Raw genomic sequence first — 27,854 nt, 5'->3', positions numbered from 1 at the left:
CCAGTGTTTGACGTTATGAGCAACACCCTGCAATGTTAAACAACACACCCAACACAACATCAGCTCTTACAACAAATCCTACGGGGAATTTCTATATCTTGGTCACAATCATCCTCGCCTCTTCTCATTCCCCAACTATTTTCTTCACAACTTCTTCCAGTTTCATGGCAGCAGAAAGGTCCCCTGCTACACGGAGTCGGCCGTTCATGTAGGCCTGGAATGGTTTCAAGCGCCCCGCAAACATGGCCTGCAAGTCGCCGACTGTCATCATCAAAGAAGCGTCACTGTCCCCAATTGGACAGGCACCACTTCCGGCACTGCCACGCCCTGTTCATAAAATGAGGAGTTGTTTAATTATGAATCGTCAAGTTTTCCATAAAATCAATTTCAGTTGTTATTCCTATTCATAATTCACATTCCATTGCACAAATAAAATATTAGAAAAGGAGTGAGTGAGAGAGTATAGTTTTATGCCATTTTTATCAATGTAAATTAATTCATGGTGTCCAGGGGCGGTCGGGTAGCCTACTGGTTAAAGCGTTCGCTCGTCACGCCGAAGACCCGGGTTCGATTCCCAACATGGGTACAATGTGTGAAGCCCATTTCTGGTGTCCCCCGCCGTGATATTGCTGGAATATTGCTAAAAGCGGTGTAAAACCATACTCACTCACTCACTCATGGTGTCCAGCACAAAACAACTTCCTGAGGCAAGGGAGTTAACTGACAATCAAGGATCAGTGGAAACTGGACTTTAAGTCATTTAATTCCCTTGCCTCAGGAAGATGAGCACTATATTCATGAGTGAGTGAGTGAGTGAGTGAGTGAGTGAGTGAGTGAGTGAGTGAGTGAGTATGTTAATTACGCCAACTATGTAAAGAGATCTTATTAAGGTCTTAATTGCAATAATTTGTTAATAACCATTTCTGAGGTCGAGGTAGTAGATCCCCCCTCCGTCCCCAGTCAGCTGGAACTGGTACACCGCGGCCACCTTCTGAACCAGGGATTCAGTGATCACAGACTGGGCAGCCATCAGAATCTCCTCAGGGGTCAAGGTCGGCCCTTCACCGGATCCCTCCACAGCTTCCTGTTCTGTACGCAAGGCTGCTACCTTCAGTAGATCCGGGCGTGGCAGGGGCTGCCCAACTGGTACGGGCGGGTTGTGGCCTAAGATCAGTGGATTTGAGGTTAATATTGATTCAACTGTGACATGCATGAAATAATCATATCCCCCGTGAGTATGACGTGCAAGGCATAAGCCCTCCGGAAATAAGCACTACCACCCAGTCAAAGTTGTTGCTATGGAAACGCGAATTAAATGTTCATGCTCTGACAAAACAATTTCTTCTTTTCTTAAATATTTTCTGAACCTTCCAATGACACATAACGACACATATATTAATAGACAAAACTTTTGATTTGTTTTCATATATTGTTACAAAGCATAAAACTTATGTAACTCTAAATTATAGGTCTATAAACAAAATTAAAAAATATTAACCTCTTGCTTAACAGATGCATGAGTGAGTGAGTTTGGTTTAACGCCGCATTTAACAGTATTCCAGTTATATCACTGCGTGTCAGCTTAATGTCGGGCGCGAACCGGGATTTGAACCTATAATCATAGGTTTTTGGCTTGCACAAGGGCGCAACTCTGCACAGGGAATCGCGGCGCCTTAGACGATTGGGCCACCCATGCCCCGAACAGATGTATGATGTTTATTTGCAACTTAACACCAGACTCAGCAATATCACAGCTACAAGACAGCAGCCGGCCTGATGGTTCACAAAAGTCCTTGAGTTGCCTGTACCTTACCCTGAGCTGCAAGGAAAGCTGATGCTAGATGTTGCAAGGCCTCGGGTAAGGCTGGGTTGTCCTGTTCCCCTGCCCCCCTTCCTGACCCACCCAGCCCGCCAAACATTCCTGGGGGCATGCAGACCTGCGGGGGAGGCTTGGAGGGAGGTCCCCGCAGGACCTTCACCTGAGACCTGCAACACAATGGATGTGACACGTGATCTGCCAAATGGCATACTGGACAGGGAATGAGTGAGTGAGTAAGTGAGTGAGTTGTGTTTTAAGCCGCTTTGAACAGTATTCCAGTTTCATCACAGAAATAATGCAGGTTAGAGACGCTTAATGTAATGTGAATGTAATAATTAATAAATAAGTAATCATAGTAATATTGATGTCAAATGACTGTAATATAGTGAGTGAGTGAGTTAGTTTTACGCCGCTTATCATTTTATATATAAAAACTAGTTTACGCATCTATGTTTCAACTTTGATAAATTGATGTGACCTTGGTGCAACCTGTTTCAGTCTGGTGCAACTAGGATTTCATATCAACATGCACCGGGTGCAATTTAAATCAAGTTCCTTAAATCGAGCCCAGAATGTGTATGAAATGAGGAGGTAATATGGATGTAACAAGGATGTGATGAGGATGTAACAAGGATGTGATGTGGATGTAATGTGGATGTAACAAGGATGTGATGTGGATGTAACAAGGATGTGATGTGGATGTAACAAGGATGTGATGTGGATGTAATGTGGATGTGATGTGGATGTGATGTGGATGTAACAAGGATGTGATGTGAATGTAATATGGATAGGATATGGATGTAATATAGATGTAATATGGATGGGATATGAATGTAACATGGATGTAACAAGGATGTGAAATGGATGTGATAAAGATGTGATATGGATGTAATATGGATGTGAAATGGATGTAATGTGGATGTAACATGGATGTAATGTGAATGTAATGTGGAGGTAACATGGATGTAACAAGGATGTGATATGCATGTAACATGGATGGGATATGGATTTAACAAGGATGTAATATGAATATAACTTGGATGTGATATGGATGTAATGTGGACGTAACAAGGATGTGATATGGATGTAATATGGATGTAATGTGTATGTAACATGGATGTAACAAGGATGTGATATGTATGTAATATGGAAGTGATATGGAGTGAGTGAGTGAGTGGGGTTTAACGCCGCTTTTAACAGTATTCCAGTTATATCACAGCGTGTCAGCTTATTGTGGGAGGAAAGTCCGAAGTGATGCAGGTCGCAGACGTTTACCACTTTGGTGAAACCCATTAGCAACCTTGAAACATAATCAGGGTGAACCGGATTCGAACCCACAATCATAGGTTTCTGGCGTTCCCAAGGGACGCAACTCTGCACAGCGAATCGCGGCGCCTTAGACGACTGGGCCACCAGTGCCCCCAGAAGTGATATGGATGTAATGTGGTTGTAACATGGATGTAACATGGATGTGATATGTATGTAATATGGATGTAACATGGATGTAATATGGATGTAACGTGGTTGTAACATGGATATAATATGGATGTAATGTGTATGTAACATGGATGTAACAAGGATGTGATATGGATGTAACATGGAAGTGATATGGATGTAATGTGGTTGTAACATGGATGTAATGTGGATGTGATAAGGATGTAACATGGATGTGATATGGATGAAACATGGAAGTGATATGGATGTAATGTGGATGTAACAAGGATGTGATATGTATGTAATATGGATGTAACATGGATGTAACATGGATGTAATGTGGATGTAACATGGATGTAATGTGGATGTGATATGGATGTAACATGGATGTGATATGGATGTGAGATGGATGTAATGTGGATGTAACATGGATGTAATGTGGATGTGAGATGGATGTAATGTGGATGTAATATGGATGTAATGTGGTTGTAACATGGATGTAATGTGGCTGTAACATGGATGTAACATGGATGTAATATGGATGTAACATGGATGTAACATGGATGTAACATGGATGTGATATGGATGTGAGATGGATGTAACATGGATGTAACATGGATGTAATGTGGATGTGAGATGGATGTAATGTGGATGTAACATGGATGTAATGTGAATGTAATGTGGAGGTAACATGGATGTAACAAGGATGTGATATGCATGTAACATGGATGGGATATGGATTTAACAAGGATGTAATATGAATATAACTTGGATGTGATATGGATGTAATGTGGACGTAACAAGGATGTGATATGGATGTAATATGGATGTAATGTGTATGTAACATGGATGTAACAAGGATGTGATATGTATGTAATATGGAAGTGATATGGAGTGAGTGAGTGAGTGGGGTTTAACGCCGCTTTTAACAGTATTCCAGTTATATCACAGCGTGTCAGCTTAATGTGGGAGGAAAGTCCGAAGTGATGCAGGTCGCAGACGTTTACCACTTTGGTGAAACCCATTAGCAACCTTGAAACATAATCAGGGTGAACCGGATTCGAACCCACAATCATAGGTTTCTGGCGTTCCCAAGGGACGCAACTCTGCACAGCGAATCGCGGCGCCTTAGACGACTGGGCCACCAGTGCCCCCAGAAGTGATATGGATGTAATGTGGTTGTAACATGGATGTAACATGGATGTGATATGTATGTAATATGGATGTAACATGGATGTAATATGGATGTAACGTGGTTGTAACATGGATATAATATGGATGTAATGTGTATGTAACATGGATGTAACAAGGATGTGATATGGATGTAACATGGAAGTGATATGGATGTAATGTGGTTGTAACATGGATGTAATGTGGATGTGATAAGGATGTAACATGGATGTGATATGGATGAAACATGGAAGTGATATGGATGTAATGTGGATGTAACAAGGATGTGATATGTATGTAATATGGATGTAACATGGATGTAACATGGATGTAATGTGGATGTAACATGGATGTAATGTGGATGTGATATGGATGTAACATGGATGTGATATGGATGTGAGATGGATGTAATGTGGATGTAACATGGATGTAATGTGGATGTGAGATGGATGTAATGTGGATGTAATATGGATGTAATGTGGTTGTAACATGGATGTAATGTGGCTGTAACATGGATGTAACATGGATGTAATATGGATGTAACATGGATGTAACATGGATGTGATATGGATGTGAGATGGATGTAACATGGATGTAACATGGATGTAATGTGGATGTGAGATGGATGTAATGTGGATGTAACATGGATGTAATGTGAATGTAATGTGGAGGTAACATGGATGTAACAAGGATGTGATATGCATGTAACATGGATGGGATATGGATTTAACAAGGATGTAATATGAATATAACTTGGATGTGATATGGATGTAATGTGGACGTAACAAGGATGTGATATGGATGTAATATGGATGTAATGTGTATGTAACATGGATGTAACAAGGATGTGATATGTATGTAATATGGAAGTGATATGGAGTGAGTGAGTGAGTGGGGTTTAACGCCGCTTTTAACAGTATTCCAGTTATATCACAGCGTGTCAGCTTAATGTGGGAGGAAAGTCCGAAGTGATGCAGGTCGCAGACGTTTACCACTTTGGTGAAACCCATTAGCAACCTTGAAACATAATCAGGGTGAACCGGATTCGAACCCACAGTCATAGGTTTCTGGCGTTCCCAAGGGACGCAACTCTGCACAGCGAATCGCGGCGCCTTAGACGACTGGGCCACCAGTGCCCCCAGAAGTGATATGGATGTAATGTGGTTGTAACATGGATGTAACATGGATGTGATATGTATGTAATATGGATGTAACATGGATGTAATATGGATGTAACGTGGTTGTAACATGGATATAATATGGATGTAATGTGTATGTAACATGGATGTAACATGGATGTAACCAGGATGTGATATGGATGTAACATGGAAGTGATATGGATGTAATGTGGTTGTAACATGGATGTAATGTGGATGTGATAAGGATGTAACATGGATGTGATATGGATGAAACATGGAAGTGATATGGATGTAATGTGGATGTAACAAGGATGTGATATGTATGTAATATGGATGTAACATGGATGTAACATGGATGTAATGTGGATGTAACATGGATGTAATGTGGATGTGATATGGATGTAACATGGATGTGAGATGGATGTAATGTGGATGTAACATGGATGTAATGTGGATGTGAGATGGATGTAATGTGGATGTAATATGGATGTAATGTGGTTGTAACATGGATGTAATGTGGCTGTAACATGGATGTAACATGGATGTAATATGGATGTAACATGGATGTAACATGGATGTAACATGGATGTGATATGGATGTAACATGGATGTAACATGGATGTAACATGGATGTAATGTGGATGTAACATGGATGTAACATGGATGTAACATGGATGTAATGTGGATGTGATATGGATGTAACATGGATGTAACATGGATGTAATGTGGATGTGATATGGATGTAACATGGATGTGATATGGATGAAACATGGAAGTGATATGGATGTAATGTGGATGTAACAAGGATGTGATATGTATGTAATATGGATGTAACATGGATGTAACATGGATGTAATGTGGATGTAACATGGATGTAACATGGATGTAATGTGGATGTGATATGGATGTAACATGGATGTAACATGGATGTAACATGGATGTAACATGGATGTAATGTGGATGTGATATGGATGTAACATGGATGTGATATGGATGAAACATGGAAGTGATATGGATGTAATGTGGATGTAACAAGGATGTGATATGTATGTAATATGGATGTAACATGGATGTAACATGGATGTAATGTGGATGTAACATGGATGTAATGTGGATGTGATATGGATGTAACATGGATGTGATATGGATGTGAGGTGGATGTAACATGGATGTAATGTGGATGTGATATGGATGTAACATGGATGTGATATGGATGTAACATGGAAGTGATATGGATGTAATGTAGATGTAACAAGGATGTGATATGTATGTAATATGGATGTAACATGGATGTAATGTGGATGTAACATGGATGTAATGTGGATTTGATATGGATGTAACATGGATGTGATATGGATGTGAGATGGATGTAATGTGGATGTGAGATGGATGTAATGTGGTTGTAATATGGATGTAATGTGGATGTAACATGGATGTAATGTGGATGTAACATGGATGTAATGTGGATGTGATATGGATGTAACATGGATGTGATATGGATGTAACATGGAAGTGATATGGATGTAATGTGGATGTAACAAGGATGTGATATGTATGTAATATGGATGTAACATGGATGTGATATGGATGTAACATGGAAGTGATATGGATGTGATATGGATGTAACATGGATGTAATGTGGATGTGAGATGGATGTAACATGGATGTGATATGGATGTAACATGGAAGTGATATGGATTTGATATGGATGTAACATGGATGTGATATGGATGTAATGTGGATGTAACAAGGATGTGATATGTATGTAATATGGATGTAATGTGGATGTAACAAGGATGTAACATAGATGTAACATGGATGTAATGTGGATGTAACAAGGATGTGATATGTAATATGGATGTAATGTGGATGTAACATGGATGTAACATAGATGTAATATGGATGTAACATGGAAGTGATATGGATGTAACATGGATGTAATATGGCTGTAATGTGGATGTAACATGGATGTAACAAGGATGTGATATGTATGTAATATGGAAGTGATATGGATGTAACATGGATGTAATGTGGATGTGATATGGATGTAACATGGAAGTGATATGGATGTAACATGGATGTAATGTGGAGGTAACATGGATGTGATATGGATGTAACAAGGATGTGATATGGATGTAACATTGATGTGATGTGGATGTAATAAGGATGTGATGTGGATGTAACAAGGATGTGATGTGGATGTAATGTGGATGTGATGTGGATGTGATGTGGATGTAACAAGGATGTGATGTGAATGTAATATGGATAGGATATGGATGTAATATAGATGTAATATGGATGGGATATGAATGTAACATGGATGTAACAAGGATGTGAAATGGATGTGATAAAGATGTGATATGGATGTAATATGGATGTGAAATGGATGTAATGTGGATGTAACATGGATGTAATGTGAATGTAATGTGGAGGTAACATGGATGTAACAAGGATGTGATATGCATGTAACATGGATGGGATATGGATTTAACAAGGATGTAATATGAATATAACTTGGATGTGATATGGATGTAATGTGGACGTAACAAGGATGTGATATGGATGTAATATGGATGTAATGTGTATGTAACATGGATGTAACAAGGATGTGATATGTATGTAATATGGAAGTGATATGGAGTGAGTGAGTGAGTGGGGTTTAACGCCGCTTTTAACAGTATTCCAGTTATATCACAGCGTGTCAGCTTATTGTGGGAGGAAAGTCCGAAGTGATGCAGGTCGCAGACGTTTACCACTTTGGTGAAACCCATTAGCAACCTTGAAACATAATCAGGGTGAACCGGATTCGAACCCACAATCATAGGTTTCTGGCGTTCCCAAGGGACGCAACTCTGCACAGCGAATCGCGGCGCCTTAGACGACTGGGCCACCAGTGCCCCCAGAAGTGATATGGATGTAATGTGGTTGTAACATGGATGTAACATGGATGTGATATGTATGTAATATGGATGTAACATGGATGTAATATGGATGTAACGTGGTTGTAACATGGATATAATATGGATGTAATGTGTATGTAACATGGATGTAACAAGGATGTGATATGGATGTAACATGGAAGTGATATGGATGTAATGTGGTTGTAACATGGATGTAATGTGGATGTGATAAGGATGTAACATGGATGTGATATGGATGAAACATGGAAGTGATATGGATGTAATGTGGATGTAACAAGGATGTGATATGTATGTAATATGGATGTAACATGGATGTAACATGGATGTAATGTGGATGTAACATGGATGTAATGTGGATGTGATATGGATGTAACATGGATGTGATATGGATGTGAGATGGATGTAATGTGGATGTAACATGGATGTAATGTGGATGTGAGATGGATGTAATGTGGATGTAATATGGATGTAATGTGGTTGTAACATGGATGTAATGTGGCTGTAACATGGATGTAACATGGATGTAATATGGATGTAACATGGATGTAACATGGATGTAACATGGATGTGATATGGATGTGAGATGGATGTAACATGGATGTAACATGGATGTAATGTGGATGTGAGATGGATGTAATGTGGATGTAACATGGATGTAATGTGAATGTAATGTGGAGGTAACATGGATGTAACAAGGATGTGATATGCATGTAACATGGATGGGATATGGATTTAACAAGGATGTAATATGAATATAACTTGGATGTGATATGGATGTAATGTGGACGTAACAAGGATGTGATATGGATGTAATATGGATGTAATGTGTATGTAACATGGATGTAACAAGGATGTGATATGTATGTAATATGGAAGTGATATGGAGTGAGTGAGTGAGTGGGGTTTAACGCCGCTTTTAACAGTATTCCAGTTATATCACAGCGTGTCAGCTTAATGTGGGAGGAAAGTCCGAAGTGATGCAGGTCGCAGACGTTTACCACTTTGGTGAAACCCATTAGCAACCTTGAAACATAATCAGGGTGAACCGGATTCGAACCCACAATCATAGGTTTCTGGCGTTCCCAAGGGACGCAACTCTGCACAGCGAATCGCGGCGCCTTAGACGACTGGGCCACCAGTGCCCCCAGAAGTGATATGGATGTAATGTGGTTGTAACATGGATGTAACATGGATGTGATATGTATGTAATATGGATGTAACATGGATGTAATATGGATGTAACGTGGTTGTAACATGGATATAATATGGATGTAATGTGTATGTAACATGGATGTAACAAGGATGTGATATGGATGTAACATGGAAGTGATATGGATGTAATGTGGTTGTAACATGGATGTAATGTGGATGTGATAAGGATGTAACATGGATGTGATATGGATGAAACATGGAAGTGATATGGATGTAATGTGGATGTAACAAGGATGTGATATGTATGTAATATGGATGTAACATGGATGTAACATGGATGTAATGTGGATGTAACATGGATGTAATGTGGATGTGATATGGATGTAACATGGATGTGATATGGATGTGAGATGGATGTAATGTGGATGTAACATGGATGTAATGTGGATGTGAGATGGATGTAATGTGGATGTAATATGGATGTAATGTGGTTGTAACATGGATGTAATGTGGCTGTAACATGGATGTAATATGGATGTAACATGGATGTAACATGGATGTAACATGGATGTGATATGGATGTGAGATGGATGTAACATGGATGTAACATGGATGTAATGTGGATGTGAGATGGATGTAATGTGGATGTAACATGGATGTAATGTGAATGTAATGTGGAGGTAACATGGATGTAACAAGGATGTGATATGCATGTAACATGGATGGGATATGGATTTAACAAGGATGTAATATGAATATAACTTGGATGTGATATGGATGTAATGTGGACGTAACAAGGATGTGATATGGATGTAATATGGATGTAATGTGTATGTAACATGGATGTAACAAGGATGTGATATGTATGTAATATGGAAGTGATATGGAGTGAGTGAGTGAGTGGGGTTTAACGCCGCTTTTAACAGTATTCCAGTTATATCACAGCGTGTCAGCTTAATGTGGGAGGAAAGTCCGAAGTGATGCAGGTCGCAGACGTTTACCACTTTGGTGAAACCCATTAGCAACCTTGAAACATAATCAGGGTGAACCGGATTCGAACCCACAGTCATAGGTTTCTGGCGTTCCCAAGGGACGCAACTCTGCACAGCGAATCGCGGCGCCTTAGACGACTGGGCCACCAGTGCCCCCAGAAGTGATATGGATGTAATGTGGTTGTAACATGGATGTAACATGGATGTGATATGTATGTAATATGGATGTAACATGGATGTAATATGGATGTAACGTGGTTGTAACATGGATATAATATGGATGTAATGTGTATGTAACATGGATGTAACATGGATGTAACCAGGATGTGATATGGATGTAACATGGAAGTGATATGGATGTAATGTGGTTGTAACATGGATGTAATGTGGATGTGATAAGGATGTAACATGGATGTGATATGGATGAAACATGGAAGTGATATGGATGTAATGTGGATGTAACAAGGATGTGATATGTATGTAATATGGATGTAACATGGATGTAACATGGATGTAATGTGGATGTAACATGGATGTAATGTGGATGTGATATGGATGTAACATGGATGTGAGATGGATGTAATGTGGATGTAACATGGATGTAATGTGGATGTGAGATGGATGTAATGTGGATGTAATATGGATGTAATGTGGTTGTAACATGGATGTAATGTGGCTGTAACATGGATGTAACATGGATGTAATATGGATGTAACATGGATGTAACATGGATGTAACATGGATGTGATATGGATGTAACATGGATGTAACATGGATGTAATGTGGATGTAACATGGATGTAACATGGATGTAACATGGATGTAATGTGGATGTGATATGGATGTAACATGGATGTAACATGGATGTAATGTGGATGTGATATGGATGTAACATGGATGTGATATGGATGAAACATGGAAGTGATATGGATGTAATGTGGATGTAACAAGGATGTGATATGTATGTAATATGGATGTAACATGGATGTAACATGGATGTAATGTGGATGTAACATGGATGTAACATGGATGTAATGTGGATGTGATATGGATGTAACATGGATGTAACATGGATGTAACATGGATGTAATGTGGATGTGATATGGATGTAACATGGATGTGATATGGATGAAACATGGAAGTGATATGGATGTAATGTGGATGTAACAAGGATGTGATATGTATGTAATATGGATGTAACATGGATGTAACATGGATGTAATGTGGATGTAACATGGATGTAATGTGGATGTGATATGGATGTAACATGGATGTGATATGGATGTGAGGTGGATGTAACATGGATGTAATGTGGATGTGATATGGATGTAACATGGATGTGATATGGATGTAACATGGAAGTGATATGGATGTAATGTGGATGTAACAAGGATGTGATATGTATGTAATATGGATGTAACATGGATGTAATGTGGATGTAACATGGATGTAATGTGGATTTGATATGGATGTAACATGGATGTGATATGGATGTGAGATGGATGTAATGTGGATGTGAGATGGATGTAATGTGGTTGTAATATGGATGTAATGTGGATGTAACATGGATGTAATGTGGATGTAACATGGATGTAATGTGGATGTGATATGGATGTAACATGGATGTGATATGGATGTAACATGGAAGTGATATGGATGTAATGTGGATGTAACAAGGATGTGATATGTATGTAATATGGATGTAACATGGATGTGATATGGATGTAACATGGAAGTGATATGGATGTGATATGGATGTAACATGGATGTAATGTGGATGTGAGATGGATGTAACATGGATGTGATATGGATGTAACATGGAAGTGATATGGATTTGATATGGATGTAACATGGATGTGATATGGATGTAATGTGGATGTAACAAGGATGTGATATGTATGTAATATGGATGTAATGTGGATGTAACAAGGATGTAACATAGATGTAACATGGATGTAATGTGGATGTAACAAGGATGTGATATGTAATATGGATGTAATGTGGATGTAACATGGATGTAACATAGATGTAATATGGATGTAACATGGAAGTGATATGGATGTAACATGGATGTAATATGGCTGTAATGTGGATGTAACATGGATGTAACAAGGATGTGATATGTATGTAATATGGAAGTGATATGGATGTAACATGGATGTAATGTGGATGTGATATGGATGTAACATGGAAGTGATATGGATGTAACATGGATGTAATGTGGAGGTAACATGGATGTGATATGGATGTAACAAGGATGTGATATGGATGTAATATTGATGTGATGTGGATGTAATAAGGATGTGATGTGGATGTAACAAGGATGTGATATGGATGTAATATTGATGTGATGTGGATGTAATAAGGATGTGATGTGGATGTAACATGGATGTGATATGGATGTAACATGGAAGTGATATAGATGTAACATGGATGTAATGTGGAGGTAACATGGATGTGAGAACTCACAGTTCTATGCGACAAATCTCCACTCCCCAGTCCATGGCCTGCTTGTTGCTCTCCTCCTGCAACAAAGAATAGCAGTAACACTTGACATGTACTGATCAATACTGATACTGACTGACTAGGGAGTGACACTGCTTTTACCAATATTCCAGCAATATCACGGCGGTGGATACCTGAAATGGGCTTCACACATTGTACCCAAGTTAGGAATAGAACCAAGGCCTTCAGTGTGACCACTGGGCTACCCTAGCACCATTTAATGATACAGCATAGCATCAATACTTGACTTGTACCAGTATAGCATCAATACTTGACTTGTACCAGTATAGCATCAATACAGGACATGTTTCAGCAAAGCACTTATGATAAAACAGAGGCAATCCTAATCGCTCCGCCCTCAAGACAACATAATCTCAGCAACCCCATCTCACAATTGGACAATCCTTGATTCCTTTTTATTCACTTGTCAAAAACCTTGGTGTGTTTATGGACTCTTCCCTAACTATGGAAGCACACACAAAGTGTCTCTGTAAGACATGTCATTTTCATTGGAGAAATATTGGATCATTCAACCATCTTCTCACTACTGAAGCTACAGCAGCCATGGCAAGATCACTCATCCTGTCTCGTTTGGACTATGCCTACTTGTGGGAATATCAGGGGATCAGATGAAGTGACTGCAGAAGATACAGAATAGAGCTGCCCGAATTGTGACAAAAACAAAGCTTCGGTCACATATCTCCCCCATCTTGAAGTCACTACATTGGCTGCGAGTCTACAAGGGGATTGGTCTTAAAATCCTCTCTCTTGTCTACCAGTCTCTTCACTGGCCCTGCCTATGGTCAAGAAATGTTTCTCCAATACAAATCTACTAGAAATCTCCGATCAAATGACAAACATCTCCTGTCTGTACCAAAATACAGACTAAGTCCTTCGGTGCTCGATCCTTCTCCCATGCTGGTGCCTCTCTATGGAACTCCCTTCCCTACAGCCTCAAAAGTGCACCTGGTATCACTGTGTTTAAGTCTGGACTCAAAACATACCTTTTGCAACGCTACAACTGAACATGTACATTTTTACTATGTTACTGCCCCCTCTCTGTTGTGTATATACTACTCAAAAGAAGTTAAGGATCACCTGATTCTTTCATATTACTATAGTTAATCTCTCATGTCATGACAGATTAACATTACCATTATGAAAGAATCGGGTGATCCTTAACTTCTTTTGAGTAGTATATGTACATGTGCTGAATCTGCACATCGAGCATTTCCCTCAGTGATGTGGATTTTGCACTATATAAATAGCCTTATTATCATTTATTACTTGACATGATCAATTGTCTGACCTGTTTGATATAAGATAGAAAGACTGATCACCAACAACTGCACAGTGAGTAAGATTACTATAAGGCGACCTTGAACAATATTTGAGTTATATCACAGCATGTCTGATTCATGTTTGTGGAAAGCCCAAAGTGTTGCAGTTCTAAGGTATTTCCCACATTCGTGAGAGCCACAATCAAGGATATAGTGCTGACAAACCAAGAATCACAATCAGAGCAGATTTCATACTTGACATTTCATATTATTTCATATTGACCCATGTCAACTAATTACATATGGATGTGACTTGACAATCAGAAGTGGTTGTTCTTCTCTAGAATTTAACAAGCTTTCAAAACATGAAGGACATAACTTTGTCCACAGATAAAATCTATACAAAGAATCCCACGTTTCAAAACACTGTGAACACTGTGTCACTTGCATCGCACGAACTCATGGTCCTGTGCATTAGATTTTATTACCACTTCACTGACTTCCTGGCACATATATGGCCACACATGCATGAAATGGATTCATCACAACTATTGGGGCGGTCGGGTAGCCTAGTGGTTATGCAGTTCGCTTGTCACAACAAAGACACGGGTTCGATTCCCGACATGGGTACAATGTGTGAAGTCAATTTCTGGTGTCCCCTGCCAGGATATTGCTGGAATATTGCCCAATGCGGCGTAAAACCATAGGGCTCACCTGGACTATAGACTCACCTGTACTATAGGGCTCACTTGTACTAGAGACTCACCGGGACTATAGGGCTCATCTGAACTATACGGCTCACCTGTACTATAGAGCTTACCGGGACTATAGGGCTGTACAGGTGAGTACAGGCTATACAAGTGAGTACTATGGAGCTCACTTGGAGTATAGACTCACCTGGACTATAGACTAACCTGTACTATAGGGCTCACCTGTACTAGAGACACACCAGGACTATTGAGCTCATCTGAACTATAGGGCTCACCTGTAGTATAGAGCTCACTTGGACAATAGACTCACCTGGACTATAGGTAAAACCTGGACTATAGGGCTCACCTGGACTATAGGGCTCACCTGTACTAGAGACTCACCTGGACTATAGGTAAAACCTGGACTATAGGGCTCACCTGTAGTATAGGACTCACCTGTACTAGAGACTCACCTGGACTATAGGGCTCACCTGTAAAATTGGGCTCACCTGTATCATAAAGCTCACCTGGTCTATATGACTCACCTGGACTACAGGGCTCACCTGGACAATAGTCATCACACTCACCTGAACTATAGTGATCATCCTGAACTACAGGACTCACCCTGGACTATAGGACTCAACAGGACTATAGTGCTCACCTGGACTATAGTGATTACACTGAACTATAGGTCTCACTTCGACCATAGGACTAACCTGGACTATAGGTCTCACCTGGACAAAAATACACACCTGGACTATAATGCTCACCTGGGCTGTAGGAATTTTGACTGACATCACATTTGAAATGATATGCACAATATATTTTATACTTTCCACAAAATGGACAGTGAAACATGAATGTATATATGTTTGTTCATGAGAGAACACAGTTCACCAGCACATTTCCTGCGTAATCACAAGGGGAAGGGCAAAGTTGTTTCGGTCTTGTGAGTTTTGCTAATAAAAATCCATACAATTAACACTAAAATCTACAGAAAATAATGTTAACAGACAGGTCCAGGCTAGTGAACTCAAAACGGTTTTGCACAGACTGGCACTCAGCATTAAGGGGACTTGTCCGCTCGGACTCAGTATACTGTGTTTTAGTGGGTTATCCATGTTAAACTGCTGCATGGTATATCAGAGGCCTGGCACTATAAAACCGGCATTAATCCAGGGTAGTACAAGAAGCAACACACACACACTTATAATGCCTCAAAGTGAGATTAACCAATCAGAGAGCAGAACTACTGACCCCACATGAGCCCATATACCATCAGTAAAAATCCAAGATGGTTGATACTGACCTAATATGAGACTGTATACCATCAGTAACAGCAATCTTGGATTTTCCAACACCCACCTCACATATTTCACATGAAAATTCTAGTACCAAAATTTGTTATTCAACACTGTTTTGTGTTTCAATATCATAAATTTTGATGTGACTCTAATAAGATTATATAAAGTTAAAATTATCAACAAAGTTTGGCCCCTGAGGTTTAAAGAGTAGTCTCCCTTTGACCCTAAACATCTTAGACTGTAAGTGTTAAGTTTTGAGTTTTAAGTTTTGATATGACATGTGCGACAAAGATACCAAATAATGTAAAGTTTTCGGCATAATAAATTTGTTATGGTGTCTTTAGTGGCGTAAAAGGGAGTCATATTAGGTTACCAGAAAAATATTGGGCTTAGCTGACATTAAACACTACTTCACCACCACACAGCGGAGCTCGGGTGGCCCAGTCATCTAAGGTGCCGCGGTTCGCTGTGCAGAGTAGCGTCCCTTGGGCACGCCAGAAACCTATGATTGTGGGTTCAAATCCCGGTTCGCCCCGATTATGTTTCTAGGTTTGTCAGCACCATACCTGTGTTCGTGGGTTTCACAGAAGTGGAAATCGTCTGAGACCTGCATCACTTCGGGCTTTCCTCACACATTAAGCTGACACGCCGAGATATAACTGGAATACTGTTAAAAGCGGCGTTAAACCCAACTCACCCACTCACCACCCCACACATACATACACTGTTGAAAGCAGTGAGAAACCCAGCTCACTCCTATACATAACAACTGACCTGTACAATGTTGGAGATGTCCATCCTCTGGCTCTCGATGTCCGACAGTTTTCTCTGGACCAGGAGATTGAGCAGGGCGGTCTGCATCAGGATCCGTGTGGACTGGTCAAGATTCTGGACGTGGGTGATAGACTTTTCAACATCAGCTATACGATAGAACACATCAGCACCAAGCTCTATCACAGCGCCATCTGCTGTCAAAACCTGAATGTAAAACAGATACTGGTGATTAGGTGTGCTTGTATTAGGCTTATTCAGTGGACAAGGGCATGTCATCTTCCAAAGGCAAGAGAGTTAAGTGACTTTTAAAGTCCAGCTTGCACCTGCTGAACTAGGCTGGAATTATGGAGTTACATCTTGGCTGGACTAATGAGTTTATGCATAGTCCAATAAAAATCGCATACCGTATTCGACGTAATAAGCGCCCCGCTCTAATAAGCGCCCACTGCGATATTTGCTAATATATTGGCTGGTGAACAATCCCAATTAGCACCCCTTCCGATTGATCAATGTACACAAGACATATTTATTCGTGTATAATACAAACTCTAGTGTTATATGCACCCTTAATTACAGGCAATTAAATAAGGGAAAATATATCTGTCATGTATGATACGCACATACTTTTCTTTTGTATCATTTCAGGCTGTCAGCATAAACTACGAAATTTACAATTTTTCAACTCTGTTTTTGTCTCCCCAAAATTATATTCTAATAAGAGGCCCCTATTTCTAATTTTGAAGCGCCGGGCGCTTATTACGTCGAATACGGTAATGATTTTGCCATGCAGATTTTTGTCACTTGCAGGATTTGCAAAGCATTTGTACTGTCAACTTAGGGTCACCAGATATATATATATATATGTAAATAATCAAGGTGCTCACATGATTTGATGCATTTCACAAGGTAAGATCTTGTTTTATTACGAGTACAAAATAGATTTTGTTTTCGATCCGATCATCTTCACTGGGCCTAAAGGGGCTCTCACACTTTGCCGAGTTGTGTCCCGAGTATGGACCCGAGCTGACTCGTATGGAGCTCGTAGCGAAGTCGTACTAAACTCGGGGTAACTCGGGATACCTCGTACTGATCTACGAGAGTTTTTGGAACTGCTCAAAACACTCGGGCCGCCAGCAAACTCCTAACAAACTCGTAACACACTCGTCCTACTCGTAGTACCCTCGTGGCGACCTTGTGGCTCTCGTACAGAACTCAGATGAGGATCGTCTGCAAAATTTATTGCTGAGTTGACCGAGTCTAATACGAGCTATATGAGCCTCCATGTTAAATCACGTGACAAATTCCTGCCTAATTATTTAGCAGCTCGTAGCCACCTCATACCAAAGTCGTACCAAACTTGTACAGCTTGTATCAAGATCGTTGTGCTCATATGCAACTCTTAATAGACTCTAATTGGACTCCTATTGGAGCTCAGCAACCACCTCGGCAAAGTGTGAGAGCTGCATAAGGGATGCAACTCTGCAAAGCGAATTGGGGCGCCTCAGATGACCGGCCACCAATGTCCCCTCACCTTGTAAAGGAAGGTTAATATTACTGTATAAAAGTCTTAAACAAGTCTTACCTGTTTTGGAGGGACATTGAAGGCTCTGATGCGTATATCCACTTTATGCCATCTGTCAATCACTGGCAGTATAAACACCATCCCTGGCATTAACAGAGCACAATACACAATAAGTCCATATTCAAGCAGAGGAAGAATTGCATTTTAACACTGTGTTCACAGGCAAATATAAGAGAATTATATTACTGGTACAGCTATTTTCCAAGAGGTTATCAAATCAAACTAAGCCAAACTAACCAGAGGTCGAAAGTGTGAGCACAATCATCTTTCTCACTCAAGTCTCGCTTGGAGATGTTGGTCTCTCTCTCATTCAAGTACTAATCATACCTAGCAGTCATTTTAGCCAACGAATCCACATTTCAGCAAACATAGCAATATGTTTGTTGTTTAACGCCACTATCATCAATTTCCAGCTACATGATGGTGGAATGTAAATAATTAAGTCTGGACCAGATAATCCAGTGATTTAAATTGTTGACGACGATCCACCCCATCAGGCTACGATGAGACGCTATCAAACTAGTCACAGAGTCTGACCACCGAATCCACTTGGTCACCTCTCAAAACAAGCACAGATTGCTGGGAATCCCCAAATGATTTGTGAAGATCCTGGTTCACTCATCGTAGTCATGAGTGAGTGAGTTGGTTTTGACGCCGCTTTTAACAGTATTCCAGTTATATCACGGCGTGTCAGCTTAATGTGGAAGGAAAGCCCCAAGTGATGCAGGTCTCAGACATTTACCACTTCGGTGAAACCGTCGAGCACGGGTATGGTACTGACAAACCTAGAAACATAATCGGGGCGAACCGGGATTCGAACTCACAATCATAGGTTTCAGGTGAGCCCAAGGGACGCAACTCTGCACAGCGAATCGTGGTGACTTAGACGAATGGGCCACCCTTGCCCCCCTCGTGGTCATGTATACATACCAGGCCCCTTGACTCCTTTCAGATACCCAAGCCTAAACACAACCATCCTCTCAAAGTTGGGCACCGACTGAAACAGTAAGATCCACACTGAAACTAGGGACGTCATGATTCCCCGCTGTAAGGATGCACTGCGACTTACACCTGACGATACATGATACATGATTCATGAAACGTGTGTGTTGATTTGTGTTTGATTAAATTATTGAATAATTAAAATCATATTTTACAACTCAAAGATGTAACGTGTACACTAGATGGCCTACTGTCTCTTTTATGCAAGATAGCCTCTTGTAAGTGCGAGATGGCCTACCGTCTCCTGTATGTGAGATGGCCTACAGTCTCTTGTATGCGAGATGGCCTACAGTGTCTTGTATGAGAGATGGACTACCGTCTCTTGTATGAGAGATGGCCTACAGTGTCTTGTATGTGAGATGGCCTACCGTCTCTTGTATGCGAGATGTCCTACAGTGTCTTGTATGGGAGATGGCCTACAATGTCTTGTATGCGAGATAGTTTGCCGTCTCTGGTATGTGAGACGGCCTGCCATCTCCATTATGCGAGATGGCCTACAGTCTCTTGTATGCGAGGCACTGCTGAAATCCATGATAGTGCGTATTGGACCGCACAGTTGGTGTATGGTCCCAGCCCTAGTATATATAAAGAAGTCAGTTACCTTAAAGCTGAACCACACACTGATGGGGAAGGTGATGACCCAGACGATGAAGCTGAGGACTACGACAACCCTGTATAGCAGTCTTGAAACGAAGCTCTCTTCTGAAAAAATCACATCCAGAATATTACTGGTGTTGTGTGGCATTATATATTATTGTACGTCTTTTTATGATGATTGTTAGTGCAGCAAATAAAATGATCATGAAATATCATTAGCTGAAGGACCCGCGAAGATCCGGGGTAGAACAGGTCTTCAGCAACCCATGCTTGCCGTAAAAGGCGACTATGCTTGCCGTAAAAGGCAACTATGCTTGCCGTAAAAGGCGACTATGCTTGCTGTAAAAGGCGACTATGCTTGCAGTAAAAGGCGACTATGATTGTCGGGATAGGGTGGTCAGGCTCACTGACTTGGTTGATGCATGTCATCGGATCCCTATTGGGTAGATCGATGCTCATGATGTCAATCACAGAACTGTCTGGTCCAGACTCGATTATTTACAGACCGCCGTCATACAGCTGGAATATTGCTGAGTGTGGCGTTAAACAAAAAACAAACAAACAAACAAACATTAGCTGAAGTGTTTAAACAGTACCTACAGAGGAAGTGTAAGTAACTGAGCTGGGTTTAACCCATCTTTATTCCAGTTATATCACGTCATGTCAGCCCAGTGTGGGAGGAAAGCCCAAAGTGATGCAGATCTCTGGTATTTACCACAGTGAAACGAGCACAGGTATGGTGCTGACAAACCTAGAAATCTAATTGGGGCCAACTGGGATTCGAACCCACATTCACTGGTTTCTGGCCTACCCAAAGGAAGCAACTCTGCACAGTGTTAGTTAGAGTTACCTCCTACCTCACTTCCAAGACTTGATCGATCAGGATTTTAGGTGATAGTTTCCTGAAGACTATATCAGAGCGAGACGAGGGCAAACTGATGCCTTCTACGAGCTGACTTGGGGACAAGGGTTGGATGAGAGTGTTTTGCTAAAATCATAATCACAAGTTTGTAAGAGGGGCTACTTTTATATTAAATGGTTGCTGCCAATATATAATAATACAAACATTTCTAACAACCTTGCATTTCATAATTATCTGCAAATTTTAAGATTGTTATCATAAAATGACATTGTCGAGGTAAGGTGGGGTGAAATTGGGTTTAACATGGTGTCCAAGATTATTGCATGTATAAAGCAATGTGCATTCACGTGTGTGTGTGACTGCCCGTAACTAATGCAGATTTTATAGTGCTAGCACCCTAAGATACCATGCCGCAGTTAAAAATGGATACCCCACTCAGACACAGTATACTGACACTGAGCCGACCAGTCCTTGTTTTAGCCCTTGCTGTCGAGCGCCAGGCAGGGTAACAACAAGTACCATCTTTTAACGTCTATTGGCATGACGCAGCCGGGGATCAAACCCCAGACCTTCCGCTCTCCGGGCGGACGCTCTACCACTAGACCACTGAGGCTGTCAGCATTTGTTGAAGTTAACAATTAATCAGGGTCCAAACTGATCTTTGGACTCTAAATTCAAGCACTGTTTAAGCACTTTTCAAGGAAAAAACATATGTTTTCAAGCACACTTTTCCCGTTTAATAAACGCCCAAACCCTGTACTTTTCATCCCAATAATGACAATCTGACAGTTTTTCTGGTGACAACTGCTTCGTCTTTGAGAATTTAGCGCACTGTCCCCCATCATACCAATATCAGTTTCCTTCCTGCAGCAGTAACCATGGTAACACAATGCCCTGTTTCTGTGTTATGTTTCCTGCACCCATTGATACTTTGAAGCCCAAGCGTGGTTAAAAACACACTTCCGTATGATTTAAACACAATCTGACAGGATCCTCTGTTTGGTCTGTCGCAAGAACAGGAACAGTCCAGAGTTTCAAGTGCCGCTCGACCCCCTCCGTGGTCTAGTGGTAGAGCGTCCGCCCGGAGTGCAGAAGGTCCTGGGTTCGATCCCCAGGCTGCGTCATACCAAAAGACGTTAAAAGATGGTACTTGTTGTTACCCTGTCTGGCACTCGGCATTAAGCGGCTAAAACAAGGACTGGTCGGCTCGGAGTCAGTATACTGTGTCTGAGTGGGTATTCATGTTAAACTGCGGCATGGCATCTCAGTGAGCTAGCACTATAAACCGGCATCAGTATAAACACATTCACGTGCATGCACGTCGCTAAATAAGTGCAATAATCTTGGACGCGACGTTAAACCCCATTTCACCTCACCTCACCTCAAGTGCCGCTCATGATAATGTTAATTAAACTAAATTCCATAATACAATGTGCAAAGGAATTAATGCATGTAACCTATAATATATAGAAGACAGTCTTTTTTTCATGTTGTAAGCGACAGGAAGTAAACAATGCATTAAAACAATAGATAACTATTTTCAGTAGTGACTTTGTTACAGCAAGACCGAATTTATTTACATTCCAGCACTTTTCAAGAACTTTCAATAAAATTCCAGCACATTTGAAGCACATTGATTTTAAAATGGCAGAATCAATCACTTATTGGACATGGTTAAATTCAAGCACTTTTCAAATCTTTCGAACCCTGTTAATTCCTTATAACTATAATTATAATTAATGATAATTAATTCTTTATGATAATGATAATTATCATCAAGTATATTAATCGTGAACATGTGATGAAAATACAGTTACCTGGTTCCAAATCAGTGATACTTGCCACCTCCAATGTGCCTTTAGGGGAGTAGGTAAATGCAGACTTGTACTTGGTGGTCATATTTTGGTCGTAGGTAAACGCTGACCCATAGTTGAAAGCTGACCCCCCTACTTCGGGGTCTGACCAGTCAGTCATTGGGATGCGTGTGTACTTCACAGACATCTTCAATGTCGCGTTTATTCGTCAGAAGACTCCAGACAAACCCCGACAAGCAGACCACACTGTCTGTTCATGGCGGACTTTAGTGATCACACAGCCAAGGCCGGGCTACTTCCTGGTCTGGATAACGTGCTGTTTCAGTGATTCTGAAATACAGAGGTGTTTCATATAGACAAGTAGAGCGTCCCCCCGGAGAGCGGAAGGTCCAGGGTTCGATCCCCGGCCGCGTCATACCAAAAGATGTTAAAAGATGGTACTTGTTGTTACCCTGTCTGGCGCTCGACATTAAGGGGCTAAAACAAGGACTGGTCAACTTGGAGTCAGTATACTGTGTCTGAGTGGGGTATTCATGTTAAACTGCGGCATGGTATCTCAAGGGCTAGCACTATAAATCGGCATCAGTCCAGAGTAGTACAAGCAGCCACACACACACACACACACATACATGCACGTCGCTATATAAGTGCAATAATCTTGGACGTGACGTTAAACCCAATTTCACCTCACCTCACCTCATATAGACAATACTGGTATACCACTCACTGATATACCATCTTCCTGAGGCAAGGGAATTAACTGACTGTATACATCCAGTTTCCACCCTTGTCGAACTAGGCTGGTATTCTGGAGTTAAATTTTGGCTGAACTAAAGTGTCTTTGCATAGTCTTATCAAAATCGCGCAATGAACTAGGCATCTGATTCGTTAATAATATGGATTTCAACATACAGATTTCGATCGACTGCAGGATTTACAAAGCATGTGTATCGTCAGCTGGGCGTCAACAGATATTTTCCAGATCTTTTTTTTTTTTAATCAAGGTGCTCAAATTATTTGGTGCTCTTTGCGGGGTAAGGCCCGTTTTATTACAGTATAGATCTTGATTATTGATCAGATCGTCTTGACTGGGCGCCGCCTTTTGTTTGAAGCAAATGCAAGTGATATGACAGGTGGAATCTGATTGGTCAATAGAAGGGAGTCAAGGGACATAACCCATAATAGCCATTGGTGGCATTACGATGGAGTAGTTCAAAACTGGACTTTTGGAGTCAGTTAACACCCATGTCTCGGAAACTCTACATGGCCTTCGATACGATACACAATACATATGGAACAATACATGATGATTCAAAATACATACATCTGACTTGCTTACCAAAAGAAGAACTCCATCTAATTAACAACTCACTTCAATATTTGTTTGTGTTTATGGATGTATAAACTGATAAACGTAAAACTCAATGTGCACACTTTATAACTTCACAGACAGCAAATGTTCGGGGCAACAATGCAACACATGCTCCGCCTGTTCTTTTAACATGTTTATCAGCCAATCAGGAATCAGTCTGTTAGTTAGCATGGCCTCACATTATTCATATATGGACAAATATATACAAAAAACATATGCTTGGTTAGTCAGTGTTTAATGCCACTCTAAATAAAATTTCAGTGTTATTGTAAATAATCAAGTCAGGCAATCCAGTGATTGACATCATGAGCATTGATCTGTGAAATTGGGACACAACGACATGCATCAACAAAGTCAGCAAGTCTGACCACGCGATCCTGTTAGTCACCTCTTTTGACAAGCATGGGTTGCTAAGAGCAATACCAACCCAGAACTTCACAGGGTGTATCAACACAGTTGCCTGTGGGGATGCCTGTCAAAATGGACCAGCACCAATATCGATAAGCTTACTTTGGTCATGATGACCCATTTGTCAAATAATCAAAACTGACCACAGTTAATCAAAACGGACCACTGTTAATCAAAACAGACCACTGTTAATCAAAACAAACAGACCACTGTTAATCAAAACAGAACACTGTTAATCAAATATAACATCAAATCACAATATAGATCTTGATAATCAATCAGATCTTCTTGACTGGGCGCCGCCATTTTGTTTGAAACAAATACAAGTGATGGAATCGGATTGGTCCATCAGTCAGGGTGTCCATAGGAGAGGCTCAGAAGGGACATAACTCAAAATACCACTGGTGGCGCTACGATTGAGCCCAGAAATTCCAGCTAAGTTGGAGGTGAAAACTGGACTTTTAAAGTCAGTTAACTCTCAACAGGAGACTTACTTACATATGATTATGGAGATCAGGTGTTGTGAGCTTATGCAGCGAGAGTTGAGAATACCAAGACGTTTAGTTCTTGGACAAATGCAATGAATGGACGTACAGTTTGTGTTGCTCAAGGTTGTCTTTGAAGAAGTATAAGGAACTGTCCCCATCTGATTCATTCACAGCTTGTTTCCTGCATTTGCATATACCCAATAAGTACCGGTAACATATTGTCAGTGTAAAATATCAACTATGAACATGAATGTATGAGAATGTATATTCATGAACACACACATGATCATGATGATATACATAATTTATGTATGTTATGTATTTATGTATACATGTGTGTGAATCCCTCGCTACAATGCTACCTTGGGGGTCAAAATAATTGATGAGCGCTATAGACGATCAGCAGTTCAGCTGAGTTGGAGTCGGTGGAGTAGATGACAAACACATGCTTGCTCTGCCTACCTAAGACAATCTATGCTCCATGTTTCAGAGTTTGAAGAAAAAAGATTAGATTATACTAGTTGTTTATGATTCGTATAGTGTAAAAAAAGATTTATTGCATGTAATGCTCAGAAAAAAACAGAGTATCCCTTCAGTGAATTCAGGTAGGATCAGGGGCAGGACTGCTTAACATAGCACTAACCATGATCACACTGGCCGGCCCACACCGTGGCTCTTGCTTCTCTTATCTAGCATCTTCTTGATCTTTAGAGTTATTTGTGTTCAGGCATTTACCCTCAATTCCATCCTTAGCCCAATGTGTGAAGCCCATTTCTGGTGTCCCCTGCCATCATATTGCTGGAATATTGCTAAAAGCGGCACAAAACCATACTCACTCACTCACTATCCTTAGCCCTTGGACCCCTATTCCAATCAATCACCTCTTCACCATAATTTTACACAGGCACATTTTTTCTGATAAAATATCCCTTTACAACCCCTTTACAAGCTCCTTAGAGTTGAGGTGAGAGTCACCAGTTTCACCACTTTTAACATGTTTAACAAATTACTCCAATGAATTATTTCGTAACGTTTTTATGAAGTTTCACAATTTTTGGAAAAATGTTTCTCTACTGAGCTTGCACTCAAGCGGTAAAAAACTGTTGGCCAATTAATATATATCAGTCCAGCCAAACTGACAATGCAAGGTCAATCATCAAACCATGAGGGACTTCATGGAGTCTGATAAACCGCCCGTTTAAGTGCAGTAATCATGGATCATAAACATGAAAAGAATACGAAACGAGGAAACGTGTTTTGTTTGCAAGAAGATGTGATTATCTGACAAACAGACTCAGAGGTCCATCCTGATACATTGGCCACTTTCGGGCTGTCTGATTAACAACCGACCTTGAACATGATGATTACAATGTTTATGATCGAAGGTAAGTAAATGTAAGTAGAATGTTACATGTTACATCTCACGATCTTGCTTACTTTGGGAAAAGACCATAAATTATTTGATGGTCTCTGTTTTGGGTTTTATTTAGGGGTTCGTGGGTGGCCCTTCATTCTGCAGATTCTGTTATTTATTACACAGTGAAAATGTAAAACAACATTGACAACTACCTCAAACCTGATCAATGATGGACGCTGGTGGGTTATCCTGGGTAGCTCTCCGCCTTACATTGTGTTCACTATAACTCGAGTTCAAAGGCAAGTCAGGAAGAGAATAGACTACACACAATAAAGCACTGAAGTGTTTGTATTTCTATCTTACCCGCGATATTGCATTGGGAATATTAATCAGAAGGTAATGAAATATTGCGAAACGTATCTGACTCAGGTGTCAGGTTTGTTTACTAAATAGAATTACTTCCCCTTGTGTCAAGGGAGGTAAGCACTTGATTTCACATAATGACGGTCGCTAAGATATTGTAAGGCTACTCCAGCGATCAGTGTACATTTAGTGAGAGACATATGCCTACCATGTGCAACTAACAGCCTGAATTACATTGTTCCTACGTCCATTAATAAAATTTAGAAAGTCATATCTGAATAGACACCATATTCTTTTTTAGTACATGTACAGCTGTACGGAAACCCCAAATCATTCGTGGTAACCAACTTTGCAAAATGCGTTTTCATTCGAATTATTTTGTTGTACTTAGCGATAACTGGTTTATGCATCAGACTGAGTGTAAGTGTTTGAGGGATACATTGTAAGATATATTAGATCGATGTCCAATAAATATAGGAAAGTATGCATCAACAATTTCGCCCATAAACATAATCTTATTACGCTTACAAAAACAAACGTTACTATGACAATATTTTTATTTATGATAAATAGAACTTTAAAAGTATTTAAGAGTATTTAACTTAACATCCTCTTTTACGCTTTGAAGATTTAAATTGCACCCTCTTTTAATTGGGGTAAATATGGACTTTTGAAAATTTGTTATAGTATAAATTTCAAATTCTGCCTTGCATTGTATGTGCTCTTTACATGGTTAGGTACATCGACAATGACACCGAACGGAAACTTGATGCGTAAATTTCTTTTTGGCCCCCAACGTATTATAGCGACGAATGAAAATGTCAGGTTCAT

At 40.3% G+C, this 27,854-nt stretch overlaps 1 protein-coding gene across 2 annotated transcripts; it reads right to left on the bottom strand.

Moving 5' to 3' along the window:
• Positions 1-8: 8 nt before the first annotated feature.
• LOC139474504 (stomatin-like protein 1) lies at positions 9-27,105 on the bottom strand. Of its 2 annotated transcripts, none has more exons than XM_071257551.1 (10): positions 26,873-27,105; positions 23,039-23,365; positions 20,364-20,464; positions 19,691-19,757; positions 18,761-18,843; positions 17,179-17,382; positions 13,096-13,151; positions 1,814-1,986; positions 919-1,164; positions 9-327 (listed from the first exon to the last, which is right to left on the bottom strand). In XM_071257551.1, the coding sequence occupies exons 2-10, from the start codon at positions 23,220-23,222 to the stop codon at positions 125-127; spliced, it is 1,317 nt and encodes a 438-aa protein (XP_071113652.1). In that variant the 5' UTR covers positions 23,223-23,365; positions 26,873-27,105; the 3' UTR covers positions 9-124. The 2 variants fall into 2 exon arrangements, with proteins under 2 accessions (XP_071113652.1, XP_071113653.1); XM_071257552.1 differs by having other exon boundaries at positions 27,024-27,101.
• Positions 27,106-27,854: the final 749 nt, after the last annotated feature.

This window comes from Haliotis cracherodii, unplaced genomic scaffold (assembly GCF_022045235.1).
Source record: "Haliotis cracherodii isolate W230 unplaced genomic scaffold, xgHalCrac1.p SCAF_3, whole genome shotgun sequence".
Lineage (NCBI taxonomy): Eukaryota > Metazoa > Mollusca > Gastropoda > Lepetellida > Haliotidae > Haliotis > Haliotis cracherodii.
The sequence above is the reverse complement of the archived record's forward strand: the minus strand, read 5'-3'. Positions and strand labels throughout refer to the sequence as shown.

Coding starts and splice junctions, on each gene's coding strand:
- LOC139474504 (XM_071257551.1), bottom strand. CDS start 23,222: ATGTCTGTGAAGTACACACGCATCCCAATGACTGACTGGTCAGACCCC. Junction 18,844..19,690: donor GAAAGGAGTCAAGGGGCCTG/GTATGTATACAT, acceptor TGTTAATGCCAG/GGATGGTGTTTATACTGCCA. Junction 1,165..1,813: donor AGCTTTCCTTGCAGCTCAGG/GTAAGGTACAGG, acceptor CACTGATCTTAG/GCCACAACCCGCCCGTACCA.